At 36.4% G+C, this 19,460-nt stretch overlaps 2 protein-coding genes across 3 annotated transcripts; one reads left to right on the top strand and one right to left on the bottom strand.

The window, feature by feature from the left end:
- Nucleotides 1-412: 412 nt before the first annotated feature.
- Nucleotides 413-10,029, bottom strand: LOC135686986 (voltage-gated hydrogen channel 1). 2 transcript variants are annotated; one of them, XM_065203408.2, is made up of 10 exons: nucleotides 9,696-10,029; nucleotides 8,974-9,292; nucleotides 7,865-8,001; nucleotides 6,793-6,875; nucleotides 6,276-6,329; nucleotides 5,494-5,546; nucleotides 4,384-4,466; nucleotides 3,781-3,896; nucleotides 3,288-3,365; nucleotides 420-2,697 (listed from the first exon to the last, which is right to left on the bottom strand). In XM_065203408.2, exons 2-9 carry the CDS (start codon nucleotides 9,102-9,104, stop codon nucleotides 3,294-3,296), a joined length of 729 nt encoding a protein of 242 aa, XP_065059480.2. In that variant the 5' UTR covers nucleotides 9,105-9,292; nucleotides 9,696-10,029; the 3' UTR covers nucleotides 420-2,697; nucleotides 3,288-3,293. The 2 variants fall into 2 exon arrangements, with proteins under 2 accessions (XP_065059481.2, XP_065059480.2); XM_065203409.2 differs by lacking the exon at nucleotides 9,696-10,029 and having other exon boundaries at nucleotides 413-2,694; nucleotides 8,974-9,385.
- Nucleotides 10,030-12,266: 2,237 nt separating this feature from the next.
- LOC135687422 (uncharacterized) lies at nucleotides 12,267-18,747 on the top strand. The gene is made up of 3 exons (XM_065203973.2): nucleotides 12,267-12,343; nucleotides 13,736-13,823; nucleotides 16,737-18,747. Exons 2-3 carry the CDS (start codon nucleotides 13,821-13,823, stop codon nucleotides 18,597-18,599), a joined length of 1,866 nt encoding a protein of 621 aa, XP_065060045.2. The 5' UTR covers nucleotides 12,267-12,343; nucleotides 13,736-13,820; the 3' UTR covers nucleotides 18,600-18,747.
- Nucleotides 18,748-19,460: the final 713 nt, after the last annotated feature.

Raw genomic sequence — 19,460 nt, 5'->3', positions numbered from 1 at the left:
TATAAAACGTATCTAAAATTAAGCAATCAGATAATCTGACCTTCCAGATAGTCGTTCTTGAGAGGGCTTTGATTGATCAACAGACTTATCAAATGCCTTTTTGATTTGTTTTAAATGGGCATGGTGGTGATAGTTTGTGATGACACTTTGTGGCAGGAAGGTTGTTTCAATTGCTTTTCACGTATTTCCAGGGACCGTAGAAGCAGGGGGGCTGGAGGGGCTATACCCTGGGTACAAGACTCACTCATAATTTCCTCAAAACCATGCAAAAGTCGCCCTGCTTTTGATTTTTAGCATGTTTAGCCCCCCCCAAAACATTATAGCCCCCTTAATCCGCAATATGCTTCGCGGTCCTTGCCTTTTCCTATCCCTTCTCTTGTACCCCGAAAGAAGTTTCGTTTTTTCAATATCTGCTTTAGAGATTTGAAATACCAAAGTTGAATTTGTTTGCTGGAGAGCTTGATTCCATAATATAACTGATCTAACCTTCCCTTACCCTAGCCCTCACTCTACATCATCTTTAAAACACTCTAGCAAGTATCCCTGTAAAAAATTGCACTGACCAGCATTGTCTCGTTTACGTTTACGTATGGTTCAATCATAGCCTCTCATTCAAAGCTTAGTTACTGAACCAAGACATTGAACTTTGTGGCAAATCACGGAATGTAAAAAATCTGAGAAACAGACTTTGTTTTCATAATTTAAAATATTGTAAAGAAAAATCAGACAAAATGGTTTGTTGATAATTGAATACTGCTTTAAGTCGAAATTTTATAAACATTTTTATCAGTTCAGTGGAAGCATTTTACAAAACGATTGAAGCAAATTTAGTGATGCTTGATCTTAAAAATGTGCTTCAGAATATGCAAAAGGTTGGTTTCTGAAAGTCTGTGCTTTTGGAAAGTTGACGTGAAGAAAAAAATATAATTGTGAGGAGGAAGAGTGAAAGGAAAACAACACAACTTTACGGGTGATGATAATGTAATTTTGTCTTTCAATTGTAGTTATTAATATGCTTTAACTGGAATTTTCTGACATTTGAGAACAGATATGAAAAATCTTTTGAGACAAAAATCTGTCAACAGCTTGCAAATGAGCTTTCATTTAATGAATCGTTTAGAAATCGTTCAAAAAGATGACACACAATATTAAGTTTGCTGTACAATATTAATTTTTTGCTCCTTTTAGTTAATCAATAATCTAATATATTATCCACTCTACCATTAGCAAATGATGATATTATTTATAAGCTGACAATAATTTACTACGATTTCATAAGAACAAAAATATCATAAGCGATCAGTGGCACTTTATAAACATATAGTTTCTTTCAAAATGGAGGGAATTGCATTGAATTTAAAAAAGATTTGCTTTTTAATGCTAAATATAAGTTGCTAGCACTGATTTCTGGCTAACTCTTGATTCTGTCGTTTGCCTGGTGATTCTCGTGACTACCCCCTTCAACATTAATTATAGTCGATTTTAACAGAAAGTAACGTTTGGCGAAATCAATATGCAAGATACCAATTTCTATAGCAAATCTGGACCTGGGACCTGGGACCTGGGACCTTGGACCTGGGACCTGGAATCCTGGGACCTGGAATCTTGGGACCTGGGACCTTGGACCTGGAATCCTGGGACCTTGGATCTGGGACCTTGGACCTGGGACCTGGGAACTGGAATCCTGGGACCTGGAATCCTGGGACCTGGAAACCTGGGACCTGGGATCTGGGATCTTGAAACCTGGGACCTGGGACCGCTTAAAGACGACCTAATGCAAAATGGCTCTTAAAAAGAGCCTGTTAAAGAGATGTCATCTTAATATAGGGTCTAAATCTACAGACTACAGGAAATGATGTAGGTAATTTGAATGTTGTACCAAAAATCTAGTTGCACATACCATTTGTTAATTATTAATTTAAAACCTATTTACATTCTTCCAAAATCAAAATTATTTGAAAAATCTTGCCTAAAAAATTGAGCTGTAAAATCAGCTTAAACGTAAAAATTGCAAAAAGAGAAGTAAGTTTGTGACTGAATGTTTTGTGAATTTTTTTAAGATACAAATATTTTTACTTGATCGAAGAAAAAGCATTTCTGTATCGCTAGCAACAATAACCTCGTGAGAAATACAATACCGAAAAAGAGCTGCTGGCCGCATTAAAAGGCACTTTGTCCCGTCTGTCAACTGTTTAGAGCTAGCAATAGGCGTGGCAGCGCGTTTAAAATCAGGAAAAATTGCGAGTTAGCTTTGGATAAGGATATATTGCCGATTGGATACGTAGCAATAGGAATATTTGTAAAGTGCAACAAATGGGGAAATAAATTGCCAAAGAAATATGTCGGGACATTGTGCCTTTAAAGCATCTAAAAGCAAATATTGCTACAACCTTCCAATTTTATACTTGGCAGCATGTTGGAAAAGAAGAAGTTCTTGCGCATTATGCTAAATACTTCTGCTGTGTAAATTTAAAAACTGTCCTTTACAACACTGCTAAGAAGCTATGTTTATTTTAAGTTACGGACTACAATTAAAGAGAATTTACCCTAAGTTTGTATCAGAAACCAAGCCTTTGAAAAAGGAAACTCTAACATTGTTTGGGATTTCAAGGCAAGCTTAAAACGATCCAGAAATAGCTTCTTTTTCCTTTGAAGTTATCCAACTCTGTTGCGCTTGACATTTTCATTTTTGGACTGCTACAAAAGCAAGCAAAAAACGATCTTACACCTTTGATCGTTGCAGATTATTTAAGCGATCGCAATACATTGGTTGTTGTACTTTAGAAACTCAAAGTTTCTAGCACAGTGCTCTCACATCTATCAATATTAATCTACTTACAATAATTTCAAAAACAATAGACATACAACAGTCTCTGTACACAAAAAAAGAACATGCTATGAACGCTTGGCATATAAATGGTTGGTTTCAACAAAAACTGAAGTCAGACTTGGTTGATATCTATATTTAGTGTAACGAAAATTACTGCTTCACAATTCTGTCATAGAGTGCTCGATTCCGTATAGGCAGAGCTATACACACTATTTGGGGCATAGAGCAGGACGGCCCTAGCTTGCAACTTTGAATTTCACGCTCAATTTTGTGTCGATGAAGATCCACTCTAAGTCCCCTAAACATTTAGCATCCCCTGCGCCTTTGGGGCAACTGTTAATTTTCAGTGTATATTGATAAGCAATTGGAGATCAGCACCTTGTTCAGGAGGACGAGGAAGTCATCAGTCACATATTCAATGTAATTTGATCGAATAAAAGGAGTTAAAACGACTCACAATCGATCAAGGCTGTGGCTGGTCGTCAGGCAAAACTCCCAAGGCCTCTAGCTTTGCACGAAGATGTTGTATCTCTTTCTAAGAAATAGAAATTCAAGTTTTTACAAGATTATACTAATTTCATATCAAATGATACATTAAGAGTCCAAATTCCACCATTTTTGTGTGCAAAATAATACAGATTAGACTCCATATTCCACTTTCTATGTACACCAAACCCTACATCTCGGTTCCACATTCCGCTTTATGTGTGCCCCAAATGATAAATTTGGATGCCATACTCCGCTTTGTGCGTGCCCTGAATGTTTACCGGTGTGTGCCAATTTGGGTTCCACATTACGATTTGATGACTGTCATCTAATACCTCTGCATTGCTGATAAAGGAGCTAATCAATAGGAACGTATAAATGAGATCATTGATACCAACAGGACGTATTCAAATCAACAGAATAGGGCTGAGAGAAACAGCTTGTGGGAATAAAATGTTACTCACTGTTTGCGCTGTTAACTTTAACTCTAATTTCGAAACCTGCTCCTGTAGTTCATCTCTCTGTATTCTTAAGAGCTCCATTTTCTCTTCTGTTTTTCTCTTCACTGACATAATAATTCCTACAAAAAGAAAACCGTTCATTGCTTAAACTCTAATAACACTCAGGTACAAGAAATAAATCATTCTACTAATTACAATAGAGAGAGATGCGAAATGTGTCCAAGAAAAGTCAAATTCGATAGAGAAGGCTAACAGAATCTCCATCAACTATGGTTTTACCTTAAAAAGGTTAGATTATAGTTTCAATCAATAAAAAAGTTTCTTTGAAATAATAATCGTTTCCTTAAGCTCTCTTTAAATGTTGAGCAATTTTAAGGCCACTCATAACAAACTTTTCAAAAAAATTCACACCCAGAGACTAGGTTTGGGCTTGCTTCAGACTTTTGATATTCTAAATCACGTTAGCTCAAAAAAATGTTCGTGTAAAATGTTTTTAAGCCAACTGTGCTAATAAAATCATTTCATATGTGTTTCAAGATCAAGAAAAACTACAGAAATCGGGTAAAAATTTTCAAAGCTGAAAATAGAATTCGGTTTCCAACCCACCATTAACAATCCTTGATATACGCCAGAGTCTTAACAAGATAATAAACTCAACACCACTCAATGCACCTTCTTCCTTGTTAACGCTGAAAAATGCACGAAGTTGAAGTTTTTTTTTATAAACACAGAAATAAAAATAAAGCTGGCCAGTACTGAATTTGAAATAATTATGCATCAGTGTTATAAAGTTTTTCTTGCATTGAATTCTTTGGCAAGGTTATATGGCATAGGTTTAAGCCTGACTGTTGTAAAAAGTATGAAACTTGACACTTTTAGTATAAAAACTAGTCAACACTAAGAAAAGGCCCGGAGCATTATGTGTATCTAAACTTTTCTTTATTAATGCAACCTTTCTTCATTATTTTACAAATAAACGCTGATATGAGGGTCAAAAATGTCTGATAGAAAAGCATCTAACAATGTGTAGAATTGTTAATCAAAGCCAATCATGTGTAGAATTGTTAATTGAAAACTTAAAGCCATTAATTGATTAAAGCTATCAGATTTACCAGGGGCTGTGAGGGGTGCAACATCCCCCGATATTTTTGTGTCCTTTTGGTATATATTGCTCACATTTAGTAAAGGTAGGTATCCTGTTGCTGTGTACGAAGAATACTGATACTGTTTAGATGCTGTTGTAGACAGTTATGATACATCGAATTAAGAAGATATATTGCTTACATTCAGTAAAAAGCATTTTTAAAAACCAAAACAAATTGATGTAAAAAATTCACTTTTATTTAACTTCTTATATTCTTTTCCAAAAGTTAAAACTGGATATCAAAAATTGGCAATTCTGTCATTCTCTCGTCACCTGAAGGGTGTGGCACCAGCATCCAATCATTATCTAACACTAACCACGCAATCTTTGTCACCAGAATCCATCCATGTATCTTTTTCCTACTTTCTTTTGGAATAATGACTTCAGACTAAATTTACTGATTTGAATAAATAGCTGACGTTTTGACAATATCATTTTATTAGAAAACCCTTAACCTTCTTCTCATCATGTATCTGAAACAAGCATAACTGATAAAAGACTATTATTTTGGGGCTGACCTATGCCAGCTTGCCCTGCATCAATTCAAGAAAAAGTTTTTTAAATATACTTACAGCATGAAAACATCTAGCGAAAATGAAATTATCACAATGCAAGCATCAAAGACCTGCAAAGATGAAATATTGTATCTAAAAAAGACCCTTATTATTAACAATCATTGAAATTAAAGTGAAGAAACCAATTGTAGTAATTCTGTTTAGGCCATAACTTTTCTTTTTCATTCATTCATACACATTCTCATACCAAACCAAGGGCATTCTCCACTTCACCCACAATATCACACCTTTGCTAATCCCTGTTATTTCCATTCTATTTGCTGAGACATGCACTTTGCTCATCACTCTAACTCGCCCTTCTGATAAAAGGCTGCTACCCACCATCCATGTTAAATTAAGAAAATCAAATTGTATAGTATATTGATTTTTCTAATTAGTTCTGTAAAATCAAGTTTTTTGCTAGATGATTCTTCCTTTTCTGGCTCTGTGTTATCTGTGCATAAAAGAAGACCAATCATGGTAAGGGTGGTTCAGTTGAAATTATTCGGGAAAGCTATTATCCTTAAATGTTAATCTGCCAGCAATCAATTGAAATGTAAGCCACTTACAAGTCAGAACCAAATAAAATATTGAAAAAGAGACCCATTACAATACAAACAGTTTCACTCCAAACAATGAACAGAAATTTCGAACTTTTTTTCAAGCTGTGATGTTATAAGGCTGAATGATAGGATTAATATTCTCACATAAGAGGTTTAATTACCTTGCTTCTGGCATAAAGTAATTTTTCAAACAAATCTCAACATATTTGATTTTGGGAAAAAAGCTACAAGCCATACCTCAAATTTATGCTTGAAAAACGACAGTCCTAATGCAAATAGTTTCACGAAAATCTAAAGAGAAGATAACAAGTTAAGACTTTACCAAAATATATGTCCAAAAATTAAATTAAAGAACATAAATAAAGAAAACATAAAGAAAATAAAGATATCAAGAAAATCTTGTGTGACAAAACCATTTGATTTCTCATGTGTTTTGCCATGAATAAAATTAACAATCTATCTGGTTTCTCTTTTGATTTGAAAAATTTCACCTTTTTAGTTTTAGATGGGGGGAGACCCTCTCTCAATTAGTTAATCTATTAGAGAGCTCCTCCTTAGACAAATATATTTAAATACATAATGTCTTATAATGTTCTATGTCTTATAAAGCTAATTTATTAGACTGTATGTGTGGATAACTATTGTAATGTTATTTTAATTATTTTTATTCTGTATTGAAATATATTTAGGTATATTTGTCAATGAAATCGAATTTAATCTAGACTTTCAGCAATAAAGTCGCAAAATGCAATACCTCAATCATAAATGCCGACAAAATTGCAAGACTCAAATCATGTAGAATATGTTCAGCAAGTTCTTTTGTATGTGATGCCTTTCCTTAAGAGAGAAGAAAAAAGACATAGAATTCAAACACAGAATAAGCTCTTAATATACACAATGACATTGATACGCAACACATCATTTCAACTAAGGACCTTTTTTGAAAAAGAATAGTCTGAATTTCTTTGTCCTTGATTTTTCAATCTAGTCTCAGATAAAGGACCAGAATTTTAGTCTACATTAAGCTTTTTTGATGCTAATGCTCGTGACATTGATTTTATGAGGACATGTAGTTTAAATTTTATAACGGAATCCATCTTGATTAGCTTCAGAGGGTGTAAAATTTCACCTAAAATGATCTTGGTGGTCAACTACAATATATGTTTTCAGGCAGCCCTGATTGGACAAATACTGTCATGTGCTCATATTTCTCCATGTCATCTGCAACTCGGTATACATTTCTAGCTTGAAATCTTTTATCTATATTCTGATGTTCTCAGACAAAAAGCTTGTCAAAAAATATCATTTCTGCCCATAAAAAATGGCAAACATATTTGCAACTCCTGATATTCAGCCCTAGCATCATAATTCTTATCACAACCCAAATGTTTTAAAACAACAACCCCTGCTTGACACTGCATGCTACTTTATCTGACAACATTTCGAGAATATAAAGAGTTTCTTATAAACAGAATTGCCTTCCAAGGTCTTTCTTGAATTGTAAGGTTCCTGTGAGGCTTTTCAAGGACAGATTGTCTATATCCATCATTGCGCTATTCATAAAAAACTGCATGTTCTATAGACAATAAAGGCCAAAAGCAAATTTCATAAGTTCATCAGAGCAAATATCAAATACCAAGTGCTAGAGAAGACTCCTTTTTCTCATATTCTTTACATTTCGAACAATTTGGCCAAACATTAAACATCACCCCAATAATAAGAAAGTACTATGAATCATGTATAAAACACAGACATTATATATAAAACTTGCCTTAGGAATCCCACTGTTTTTCAACAGATATTTGATAAACATGCATATAACATACCTTTTGTGCTGTCATCAACCAGCAGAGTGGCAACAACAATTGCTGCATCAAGCAACACTAAAGTGATGACAACAATTTGATAGTTACGACTATGGATTAACTTCCTCAGCCTTTCTCTAAAATGACGTATTGCACCACTGCAAAGAAAAAAGGCTTTCTTGAGAAAGTCAACAAAGCCATAATTTGAAAGAAACATAGTGTTTGTCTAAGTCTAAACAAAGTCTACTTAGTGTTTGTCTAAGTACACTAAATCAGAGTCTTTCAATTTATTCCCCCATTGTCGATTTATCTCATTCTCCCTTCCCTCTAAAGGCCCCCTAAACCCCGGTCTGACACATTCAGTTTTCTGATACACTGTACACTTTATGAAGGCTAGATGATTATTAAGCAACCTGTTTTGCTTCTCTTGGTTCAAGCTAATTTGGTATAGATTTTATCAGCTTTCAAAAGGTACATTGGATTTGGGGATATTTGCACAGTTGTGGTATTTTTTGAGGTCCTTTTTTAAAATAGCATTTGCAATAACATAATAATTGCATATTTTGAAAGTATATTTTGAAAGTGATAATTCAAAATATTTTTACATATTTACATATTTTTACATATTTACAATCTCTATTGACATTTTGAGAAACACACCTAAGATTTTTTGACACTGTACAGGCATTAATAATTTGGTTAAAGTTCATCACCTGATATTTTGTATGTTAAGGCTGACTAGGCATAACACGGAATATTTTTTGTCTGGTCCCAAGTGATCCGTCATACAAACGTGAGTTTGACTGTAACAGGTTACCCATATTTCAAAAACTGATGTCAATTTAACGATGTGTAAATACTTCCACAAGTTGTCACATTATCTATGAATAATGGCCTCGTTGGGTTCATTGTCCTTTGAAGAGGCACCTAGCGAGGTGTTAATGAAACAAGAAATAATTGGGCTGACATCCTCGCTGTTCCGCTTTGGTTTTTGGTAAATCAAGAAAATTGTATCAGAATATATCAAGAAATTAGAAGTAAAAATACTAAACAGGATATTATCACTAAATTACATCCAGTCACGCTGTATGTAGATATTTTTAAGTAACAGTAAGTAAGTTGTTACCCACTTTTGACTGCTGCAATATTGGATACTGATCTGCAATTTTTTTGAACCTTCTATGTCGCTTGATTCATCGCTAAAGAAAGAATCGTTTATCTCTGCAGCAGGCAGATTTCTCATCGATTCTGATACGTTCATCTTCTCAGCATAAGACCTGCCTAAATGCCTTACTTTGCTGGTGTTTCCATACCACTGTCGATGCTGCAACTGTTCTAGCAAATATTACTTCCTCAATTGTAGCCTCGGAGTGGCGAACTGAAGCTGAGGCTGCTACGAACCAGACGAAGTCAAACAGGTTTCAAAGGAAATTCCCTTTTTCCTATTTCCTGTGACAGTAAAAAGGTCATGGAATTGTTGGTGATGGAGCGAATTTTCCCTAATGTACGATAGTTATATTTATCAAGAAAATGATATTGTCTTGGCTTGATATTAGAAAAAAAACATCAAAGTAATTAAACATAATTCTAAAAGTTTAGATACTTGACAGATTTTCCTTGTTTAGAAGTATTTGATAGGCTCGTTTCTGTTTTCTAAACATATAACTTTATGACGTCATAAATTTAAGTAGGGAAAATGAAGGGATAAGAGAAACGAATTAGCATTCAGAAACACATACTGTTATAAAAATTTTTTGTATCTTTCTGGATTCTCAGGGCAGAGATGATGAAGACACCATGATGACGTTTTATATTCATATGCAATATTTACTAAGGCCTAATTCAGACTAACCGGTTGATGATTACTTGACAAATCCGCGTGAGTTACTCCTTACCACTCCACTGGCCTACGCCAGGGAGTGGCTGTCTCTAATATATATCCTTTCTACTGGAGCTCCTACTCGTAACTAACTACAATTCTTGCTGCAGTACCTACTACGCCCATACGTGTGTGACCTTTGCACTTACTACATGCTACTATTCTCTTAATTGCACGCGTACACATACCTAATCCAATATAATTAAGTGTCGGCATTGCCACGAAAAAGGTTTGTTTTAATAGTTGTTGGGCAGCAGAGCCATTTGATGAAGAATTTATCAATTTCAGTTTGCGTTTATCGTGATTCAAAGAGATTAATATAAATACATTTGAAATGAGTCAGCATTTTCATACCTATTTTACAAGCATAAGAAAAAGGAATTTATAAGTACAGTTTGGGTGCTAGGATACATGTAATCCCAGTCACAGGTATCTATGCTTCTAATTACGAAACACGCAGTCTTAAGCACATTCAACAACAATCCTTATTCTCACCTTGTTTACCTCTGTAATATTTGTATACAATTGTTTGCTTTTTACTACTTTAAAAAGTTAGTTATAGGCAATTTATTGGGCAATACACTCAAGGGCAACTTATTTACCAAGCAGAATTTAACACAGACTGAAAAATTTTACACTCCTCAGTGTAAAAAACCTCAGAACATAGATGAAAACTCTAAGTTAGAAACTATATATACCCAATTGTGGATTGATTTAGGCCAACCAAGAACGCAAGAACGACTGTAAAAGGTTGCCCAATCAGTGCCATTGACAATTAGCAAGTGGCACTGAAATGTGCAATACTGATGTACACTATTAAGCTAGCTTTCACCCATAATGCTAAAGCGGCTTCGAAGTATTGCACCACTATGTGTACCATCAAGTTCTTATGTTTGTATCGTTCAAAACAGGCGCACAATTACGGGGGTCCTGGGGGTCTAGACCCTTACACTTTTTCTCAAAAGGGGAAAAGTGCCCTTTTTTATTGGAATATTGCTTGATATTATGGTTATCACGCTAAAAAGGATGGTCTCTCACGCATTCAATGAGTCTCTCAGATGTAATAGACCTCGCGGAAATACAGATAAATGATTTAGTCAGACTTTCACGCACTTGTTGGGTCGAACGTCATCATGTTGCGAAAATGCACCATCTTCAAGTCCCAACTCTAAACCGTGTTTTTTGATATGCTACGCACTGGTATAGAAGAAGAATGGTTCTGGGACTCTAAAACCAAAATAAAGGCACAAGTCTTTGAACGGGTTAGGGTCTCTACGACCACTGGTAAAAAAGTTACAAGAAAGATACCAAGACATTTTTTAAGCCTGTCATATAGTTGACAGGGTTATAGAGGACCTTTGCATGAAACGAATGTAGAGAAATATTCGCGGACTGGTATTAGCAAGCAGTAAAGATAGTACAATAAGTTGATGTTCGGCTGTTTCATTCCTTGTCAGTATTACAAATCAGCTGAAGGCCAGACTTGGTGACAGAAACCAGCTGAAGTCAAGGTTCATGAAACTGTTCAACCTCCTCCCATCTGTAGTGCGAAGCAAAGAATTCAATAATAACATTTTAAAGAGCAAAATGTCTTCGGATATAAAAGATGGTGGGCTGCTTTTCAAAACTGAGCTGGCACTGGGAAAAGGAGATGACAGCCGGGCCGTAGAGAGAGGGGCAAGGGGGGCCAATAGCCCTAAGGCCTCGAGTTCTAGGGGGCCTCATAAAGCAATGAATTCCATTTTAAAATTGAATTTATTAAAAGTAACAAAAATACACTTAAACGATTGAATGAGTTTAAGCTATTCGTAAGGTTGTTGTCGCAAAAATTTTGGCTCGCTTCGCTCGCAAGTCGTCGCTCGTCTTTTTCATTTCCCTCTCGGGCCTCCTAAACCTCTCGGCGGCCCAGGATGGCAGACAGAAAAGAGAAGTCCGCTGAGAATGGAGAAAACAGACGAAGCCATGTACATTGGTAGCATGAAAAGGAATAAAATAAAGACTCATACACCACAATTTTTCAGTTCTCCTATTGATGAGTTCTCCTCGTCTGGCATACAATATTTACAGATTTACTAACTGCTCATATATTCGGCGTACCTAAAAAAATGCCCCGGTGGACCTTTGGCGTACATGAAATGCACCTTGGCATCTCTTCTGTTTCTAAGTATGAAAATAGAAACCAGGCTATAAGTGAATAAAGTTTAATTAGTGCCTTTTTGTGCCTTAGACCCCCTGCCCTCTGAAATTCCTGGTTGCGCAGCTGCAAAACTACGTTGCGTGCCACGAAATCAACATTTGTTATCGAAAATTTGTCGCAGAGTGGCCCAAACAAGCAGCTCCTGCTAGCAACTGGCACCTTATTTTCAAACTTCATATTGGAATAGAAAAATAGGATTATTCTTTTGCTGACCCGAAAGTTCATGAATAATTTAATGCATTGTTTTTGAATAAACAATAGTCTTACTATAATGACAGAATGCCTCTACAACAAAGCAATAAGTTCCATTCTCGGGCTTTGATTTACCTTAGAGGAGTTTCTGAATCTGCTCATTCTCCGGCAGGGACCATCAAAAGCTGACGTTCGTTGTCTCAGATTCTAAAAGAGCAGACCAACGTGAAAGGTAGGGTCATTTAAAGCTTTGCTTCTCAATTCTATTATTAACTAAATAATCAACAATACGATATTACTATCATGATTATTAGATACCTTTTTCTGTGATTCGGATTAATAATTGAAATGTGAATATAGAATAAATTTGATAAAGATACCCAAATCGCTAGCGTAAAGACCATGTTTAAAGGAAATCGGTTAGAAAGTATTTATCAGGGAAAATAACTTTTAATTTGAAATTATCAACGATATCTTGAGAGTTGCTATGCACTTGCAAAAATTTTTGATATCATGTTTTATGTTGTAATTTGATTTCTTCGGAAAACTAAAGGAAATAAAACCTGAAAAAAGTGAAGTCCATGTTCATTATTTAATAGTATATTCGTGTAGCTAAAACATTTTGTGGAAATATCCGGGGAAAAGTGGTCTTGAGAGGAAGGAAAGTGACCAATCAGACCCCCAGGCGAGAGTCACGTTGAAGAGTTACAAGCAGTCATATCTATGGTTAAACGTAATGCCATCGATAGTACAGTCCCAAAATATTGAAAACAGTTTGCAGGTAAACCCAAAAGTTATCGGAAATATTTAAGACCAGGTATAAAAGAGCTTATGATTGAAAATACAAAGAATAAACTTTGGTAGTATGCAGTGAAATTTTGGGATGCTAAAAGCTGACAAAATGCATGAAGACATATATAAAGATTGAATTGCGTGAATGCCAATTAAGTCCCGCTCCTTCGCTTTTACAAGCTGTAGGTAGCTAAAGCAAAGAGTCTGAATATCATAAGAATTCGCAAGATGTCTGCTTTACTTCCAAAGTTATGACTTTGTTTCAACCTGTCGGAACTGCTCCGAAGTCGAGTTTTGATAAAATGACTAATGTTAATATTTTTGTCGTTCTTATTTTTGGACGCGCTTGAAGAATAGGTTTGAAGGATCTGGCCCTCTGCCCTAAAGCATTTTCCATCCAATGAAATTTTATGCAAGGCGTCAAATGCATGCAACTTCTCATTAGACATTGATACCAATGGCGACTTCGGCGAAGCTTTTGAACTGTATCGAATAACGTCAAGCATTATCAAACCGGATTCTTATCATAACCGGATTCTTATCATAACCGGATTCTTATCATAACCGGATTCTTATCATAACCGGATTCTTATCATAACCGGATTCTTATCAAAAAAAAAATTTGAATTTCTCAAAACATCAATGTTGAATTATTTTCAATGAATTGTTTGACACGTTTGACTTGAGTTAAAGATTATTCAGATTACTTTATTTGATCACCCCCAATATAAATGACTTTGTTGTATTTTGCAAAATCAAATTGCCAAAAAACCGTATAGGTAGGGAGACATTTGATAATTAAGTGCTAATGCAAATTTTTTTATTCATTTAGATTTAAAGCTGCTGCAATATGTACTTGGCAGTGAAGATCGCTCTCATTCTTTGCGTCTTGCAGTTGACGAATTTATCAAACACTGATGGTATGTTCACTTAATAGCATATAGGCATCGGATGTGTGTATATTTTTGCCTTCTTCGTAGATTAATTTCATTTCTTTTATTCTTTTGGTGTCTTAAATTGGCATTTCCCCTGTCGAACAGACACTGTTGGCACTTTCATTGTCCATATTTCTTTAGGGACCCGGCACTGATTGGACAACTATATCGGTCTTGTCCTCGCATTTTTCTGATAGGCCTATTTCGATCTCTAAAAGGGTATATTTTTCATCGTGTTCTTTCGAACCCTTATTCCGATGTTTTATGCTCTGAGGAGTGTCAGACGAAAAAGCTTTCAGCCAATATGTTTTGAAATGTTTGCATTTTTCAAAGCCTTTTTCAAGTTTTGTACCGCCAAAAAACTGTTCACAAAAATAAGGAGAAAATGTGACGACTGAAAGGCCTGGACACGACCCGAACCAACGATCAGACACAGTACTCTATTTACATATTACTACGATACAAACACATTAGGGATTGACCTTTTGTGCGCAATAAAGCTGATTCGGAGTAGAGTTATGTTAAAGGAAATCTGTCTCGTTGTGGATTGGTTAACGAGAACAATAGCTGGAACAATAGCCTAAACACGATTCCAGCGCTCCGCCATATTTTTTACAATGCGATAAATTAAAGGGGGACTGGAAACAATAAAAAATCCTTTTGTTCTTATAATCAATCAACGTCGTGACAGATTGTCTTTAAATGTAACGGAAGAGAATCAGAGTTACATAAATCGAATGTGACTGCGCTGCGAGGAAAAACTCCTTCGCAGTCGCATTTCTTTCCGCAACCCGGATCCCCTCTTGCATTTGCACATATTTGGCAGGAAAACGAGCTGCTTAGCAACCTCAAGGCTCTTAGGTCAAATAAGTACAAACAAAAAAGAATAAACAGGGAAGGACAATACTATTAATGTAAAAACCTGCATGAAAATTTAATAAGAAAACTCAATAAATCGTTTGTAGACCAAAATTTCGAATTGGCATGAAAGTGTTAACAAAAGCAAAAATGCCTTGCGCTGTAATAACTATGGGCATTGAAGTAACTCTTTTGCTTTATTTCAAAACTAACAAGCAAACGAAATTGATTGCAAGTTCTGACTGAAAATCTAAAAAAAAACTTTCACTCTTTGAAGAGCACGTGCCTAGTTGTTATGGCAACTGAATTGATTTTAACTATCCCTATGATCTCACGACTATCGCCAAGCAACTATCTTGTCATCAACTATGTTCTCGCTGAGTGCCGCCAAGACTCACGGTAGACGTACAGCAAAAACAAAGAGTTGAAATGTTTAAACGAACAGTGATGTCCAATGACTTGAAGCAAATGCTCTATGCAATGCTATGGGTGATGTCAATATTGCTAGGGATGATGTCTCTAAAATCTACTGCAGAATAATCGCTTCACTTAAGCCTGGTTTCCATAAAATCGTAAGAGCGTCGGCGACAGTCTGCGTCAGTCTGCGTTGGTCTGCGTCAGTCTGCGTCAGTCTGCGTTGGTCTCCCGATTTTATGGGAACACTTTTTCTTTGATCGTTATGGAAGATGGAAGAAGGGATCGATCGGCGACACGTTCCCGACTCTTACGATTTTATAGGAACCAGGCTTTAGTAGCATAGGAGCTAAATACTCGCCAAACGTAAAACACAAGTTTTTATCATTGATAATGAGGAAGGAATCAAAATTGCAACTTTCTGTGCTCAAATGACAAGATCAATTTTTAACTAGATTTCGAAGGTGATGATGATTTCAAGCGCTAGGGCAAAACTTCATAGAAATGTTTTCTTTCTGTTTTCCTAAGTTTGTGGGTAGGACCTACTAGTAAGAGATAACTCGATAGTTTCCTTGAGATTTTTGAGAATCAGTTGATAAAAGGTTCTGAAAGCGAATAGCCACAGCGATTTTGCAAAAATCAAAGCGGAATTTGACTCTACTGAAGCCTGTTTTCCAGACCTTTTACTTGAAAACGAGAAACCTCGAGTACAGGCTACCATACGTCAACATTTGCTAGAGAGTTCTGGCCAAATACTCTAATGTATTGGCTTGATTGTGCCAAAATGATGTACACATGCATCATGCATGATGTACTGATGTACACATGCATCAGGGCCCGCGCCACTCATCCTGAACTGAAGGGCCAACAATGTGAAAAAAGTTTGTTTAAGCACTTTGCCTTTGTTTAAGCATAATTCAAGCATCGGTTTACACAGACAAAAGGAATTTTTAAGAAATATCGATAACCAACGGAAATGAATAGGTTGAGAAACGCCTTCATCAGAACTTTCTGTTCACGCATACCGATTTGAATATTTCCTTTATTTTTTATTTTATTTGAAGAAGTTTTTTTGAAAAGCGTGACAGGAAAGCACCATGAAAATAAAGAAAAGAGCAGTAAAAAATCCAAAAATAATAATCATTTATCCATTTTAAACTTGATTATCGAGGTCAAAGTGAATTACACTGTAGAAGCAAAAAATAAAATGAAATAATAACAGAAGCTTGAGAAAAAATTGTGGTTCTAAAAATTAGGCGTTAGAGAACAAAAATGTAAAGAAAGTACCTAAATTTCATCAAACTTCTGTGACAGTGCCTCTAACAAAAAGGGGGCCGGAGAGGCTATGTTTTTTGCAAAACAATAAAGTTTTCAAAGTCAGTTTCAAAATCTTTTCCTATGAGTGTTGAATTATGCCTTACCCACCTCAAAATTTGTGCCGGAGCCAATGGGTCATGAAAAAAAAACTGGGCACCTTATCTTTATAATAAGCACAAAATTTAAAAGCAAACATTTCCAATTTCCATAGTAGCACTTACGTCATATCTTAATTTTACGTCAAAACTGAATCATTTCTACAAAAAAATTACAACTTCCGACAAATAATATGGAAAATTTTGATTCTAGCACAAAGAATTCAGAAGAAAAGGAAGCATTGTCCATACTGGAAATACAGATGTCAAAGTGGACAGTGCATATACAAATACAAAAAATGTGATGGTGAAAAAGATTGCTTTGATGGTTCAGACGAACGAGACTGTCCTTCCTCATCTTCCAAGCCAGCTCCAAGTCCAACATCGTCTTACTGCTCATACTGGAAATTCAGATGCGGAAACCGACAGTGTATCTACGAACACCAAAGATGTAACGGTAACTGGGATTGCTCTGATGGTTCAGACGAACGAGACTGTCCTTCCTCATCTTCTAAGCCAGAACCAAGTCCAACATCATCTTACTGCCCATACTGGAAATTCAAATGCGGAAACCGACAGTGTATCTACGAACACCAAAGATGTAACGGTAACTGGGATTGCTCTGATGGTTCAGACGAACGAGACTGTCCTTCCTCATCTTCCAAGCCAGCTCCAAGTCCAACATCGTCTTACTGCCCATACTGGAAATTCAGATGCGGAAACCGACAGTGTATCTACGAACACCAAAGATGTAACGGTAACTGGGATTGCTCTGATGGTTCAGACGAACGAGACTGTCCTTCCTCATCTTCCAAGCCAGCACCAAGTCCATCATCGTCTTATTGCCCATACTGGAAATTCAGATGCGGAAACGGACAGTGTATCTACGAACACCAAAGATGTAACGGTAACTGGGATTGCTCTGATGGTTCAGACGAACGATACTGTCCTTCCTCATCTTTTAAGCCAGAACCAAGTCCAACATCGTCTTACTGCCCATACTGGAAATTCAGATGCGGAAACGGACAGTGTATCTACAAATACCAAAGATGTAACGGTAACTGGGATTGCTCTGATGGTTCAGACGAACGAGACTGTCCTTCCTCATCTTCCAAGCCAGCTCCAAGTCCAACATCGTCTTACTGCTCATACTGGAAATTCAGATGCGGAAACCGACAGTGTATCTACGAACACCAAAGATGTAACGGTAACTGGGATTGCTCTGATGGTTCAGACGAACGAGACTGTCCTTCCTCATCTTCCAAGCCAGCACCAAGTCCATCATCGTCTTACTGCCCATACTGGAAATTCAGATGCGGAAACGGACAATGTATCTACAAATACCAAAGATGTAACGGTAACTGGGATTGCTCTGATGGTTCAGACGAACGAGACTGTCCTTCCTCATCTTCCAAGCCAGCTCCAAGTCCATCATCGTCTTACTGCCCATACTGGAAATTCAGATGCGGAAACGGACAATGTATCTACAAATACCAAAGATGTAACGGTAACTGGGATTGCTCTGATGGTTCAGACGAACGAGACTGTCCTTCCTCATCTTCCAAGCCAGCTCCAAGTCCAACATCGTCTTACTGCCCATACTGGAAATTCAGATGCGGAAACGGACAATGTATCTACAAATACCAAAGATGTAACGGTAACTGGGATTGCTCTGATGGTTCAGACGAACGAGACTGTCCTTCCTCATCTTCCAAGCCAGCTCCAAGTCCAACATCGTCTTACTGCCCATACTGGAAATTCAGATGCGGAAACGGACAATGTATCTACAAATACCAAAGATGTAACGGTAACTGGGATTGCTCTGATGGTTCAGACGAACGAGACTGTCCTTCCTCATCTTCCAAGCCAGCTCCAAGTCCAACATCGTCTTACTGCCCATACTGGAAATTCAGATGCGGAAACGGACAATGTATCTACAAATACCAAAGATGTAACGGTAACTGGGATTGCTCTGATGGTTCAGACGAAGAAGACTGTCCCTCTTAATCTCGCCAGCCAGCACCAGGTCCAAAATTATCTCACTGATTATTTGAAGAAAGAAGTGTACTTATCTTAAACCCTTTTAGCATAATCTGATAATATTGTTTCACTTACTTTTACTTTATTCAGCTTTGCACAGCTTTTTTTGCTTCACTAGCACACATAAATTAATACAGACCATGATGCAATGCTTTAATAAAAGAATTCGCTGAGAATGATCTTGATATTGTTTTCTGATCGTTGAATATCCTATTTCTGCCATTAAAGTGAATAATGGACAGAATGAAATCATTAACATAAAGATGCACTGTAATTGGAAATGATATCATTTATAGGGAATAATTGTGAAAAGAGTAAATAGTCGACAACACTGAGGGCTGATTTTAAATTTTTGTTTGTCAATCAGCTATATGGAATTATCAACAGTAATATCTAAAAGAGCACCTCACGCCCAATAGTACAACTAACGTATGAGGATAAAAGTTACACGAGGGTTCTTTTAGATAGGAATTCGGGCGTTTGTCAATCCTTGTGCCAATGCAAAAATTTTGCATGCTCTTAGGAAATGCAAGGCACGGTGTTTTCGATGAAAATAGTTAGCATGGGGAAATTTGCCTAGGGATTTTGTGCAACTGCATCAATGATCTATTACGCAAATGAAAAACATTTTAAAACCCAGGATTTCTTATAGGATACTAAGACAATTCTTACTCTAGTCATATCTAGCTGTTACCACAAAAACTGCGTTTGTTTAAATTTCAAACTCGATAACATGTTAATGAGAACACTGATATTTGTTATGGTCAAGGATGGCTCAGTGTTTTGGGTCGCGGACTACATATCCAAGGGTCGGGTCCTCCACATGACTAAACTTCACTTAGAAATGAGAATACTTGCCTGCTCTCTGTACTTCTAGGCATAGGAATCACGATGTGTG

Source organism: Rhopilema esculentum, chromosome 20 (genome assembly GCF_057945365.1).
Source record: "Rhopilema esculentum isolate cy_ngs chromosome 20, ASM5794536v1, whole genome shotgun sequence".
Classification (NCBI taxonomy): Eukaryota; Metazoa; Cnidaria; class Scyphozoa; order Rhizostomeae; family Rhizostomatidae; genus Rhopilema; species Rhopilema esculentum.
Note: the sequence above shows the minus strand (reverse complement) of the source record. Positions and strands in the feature narration are given on the sequence as shown.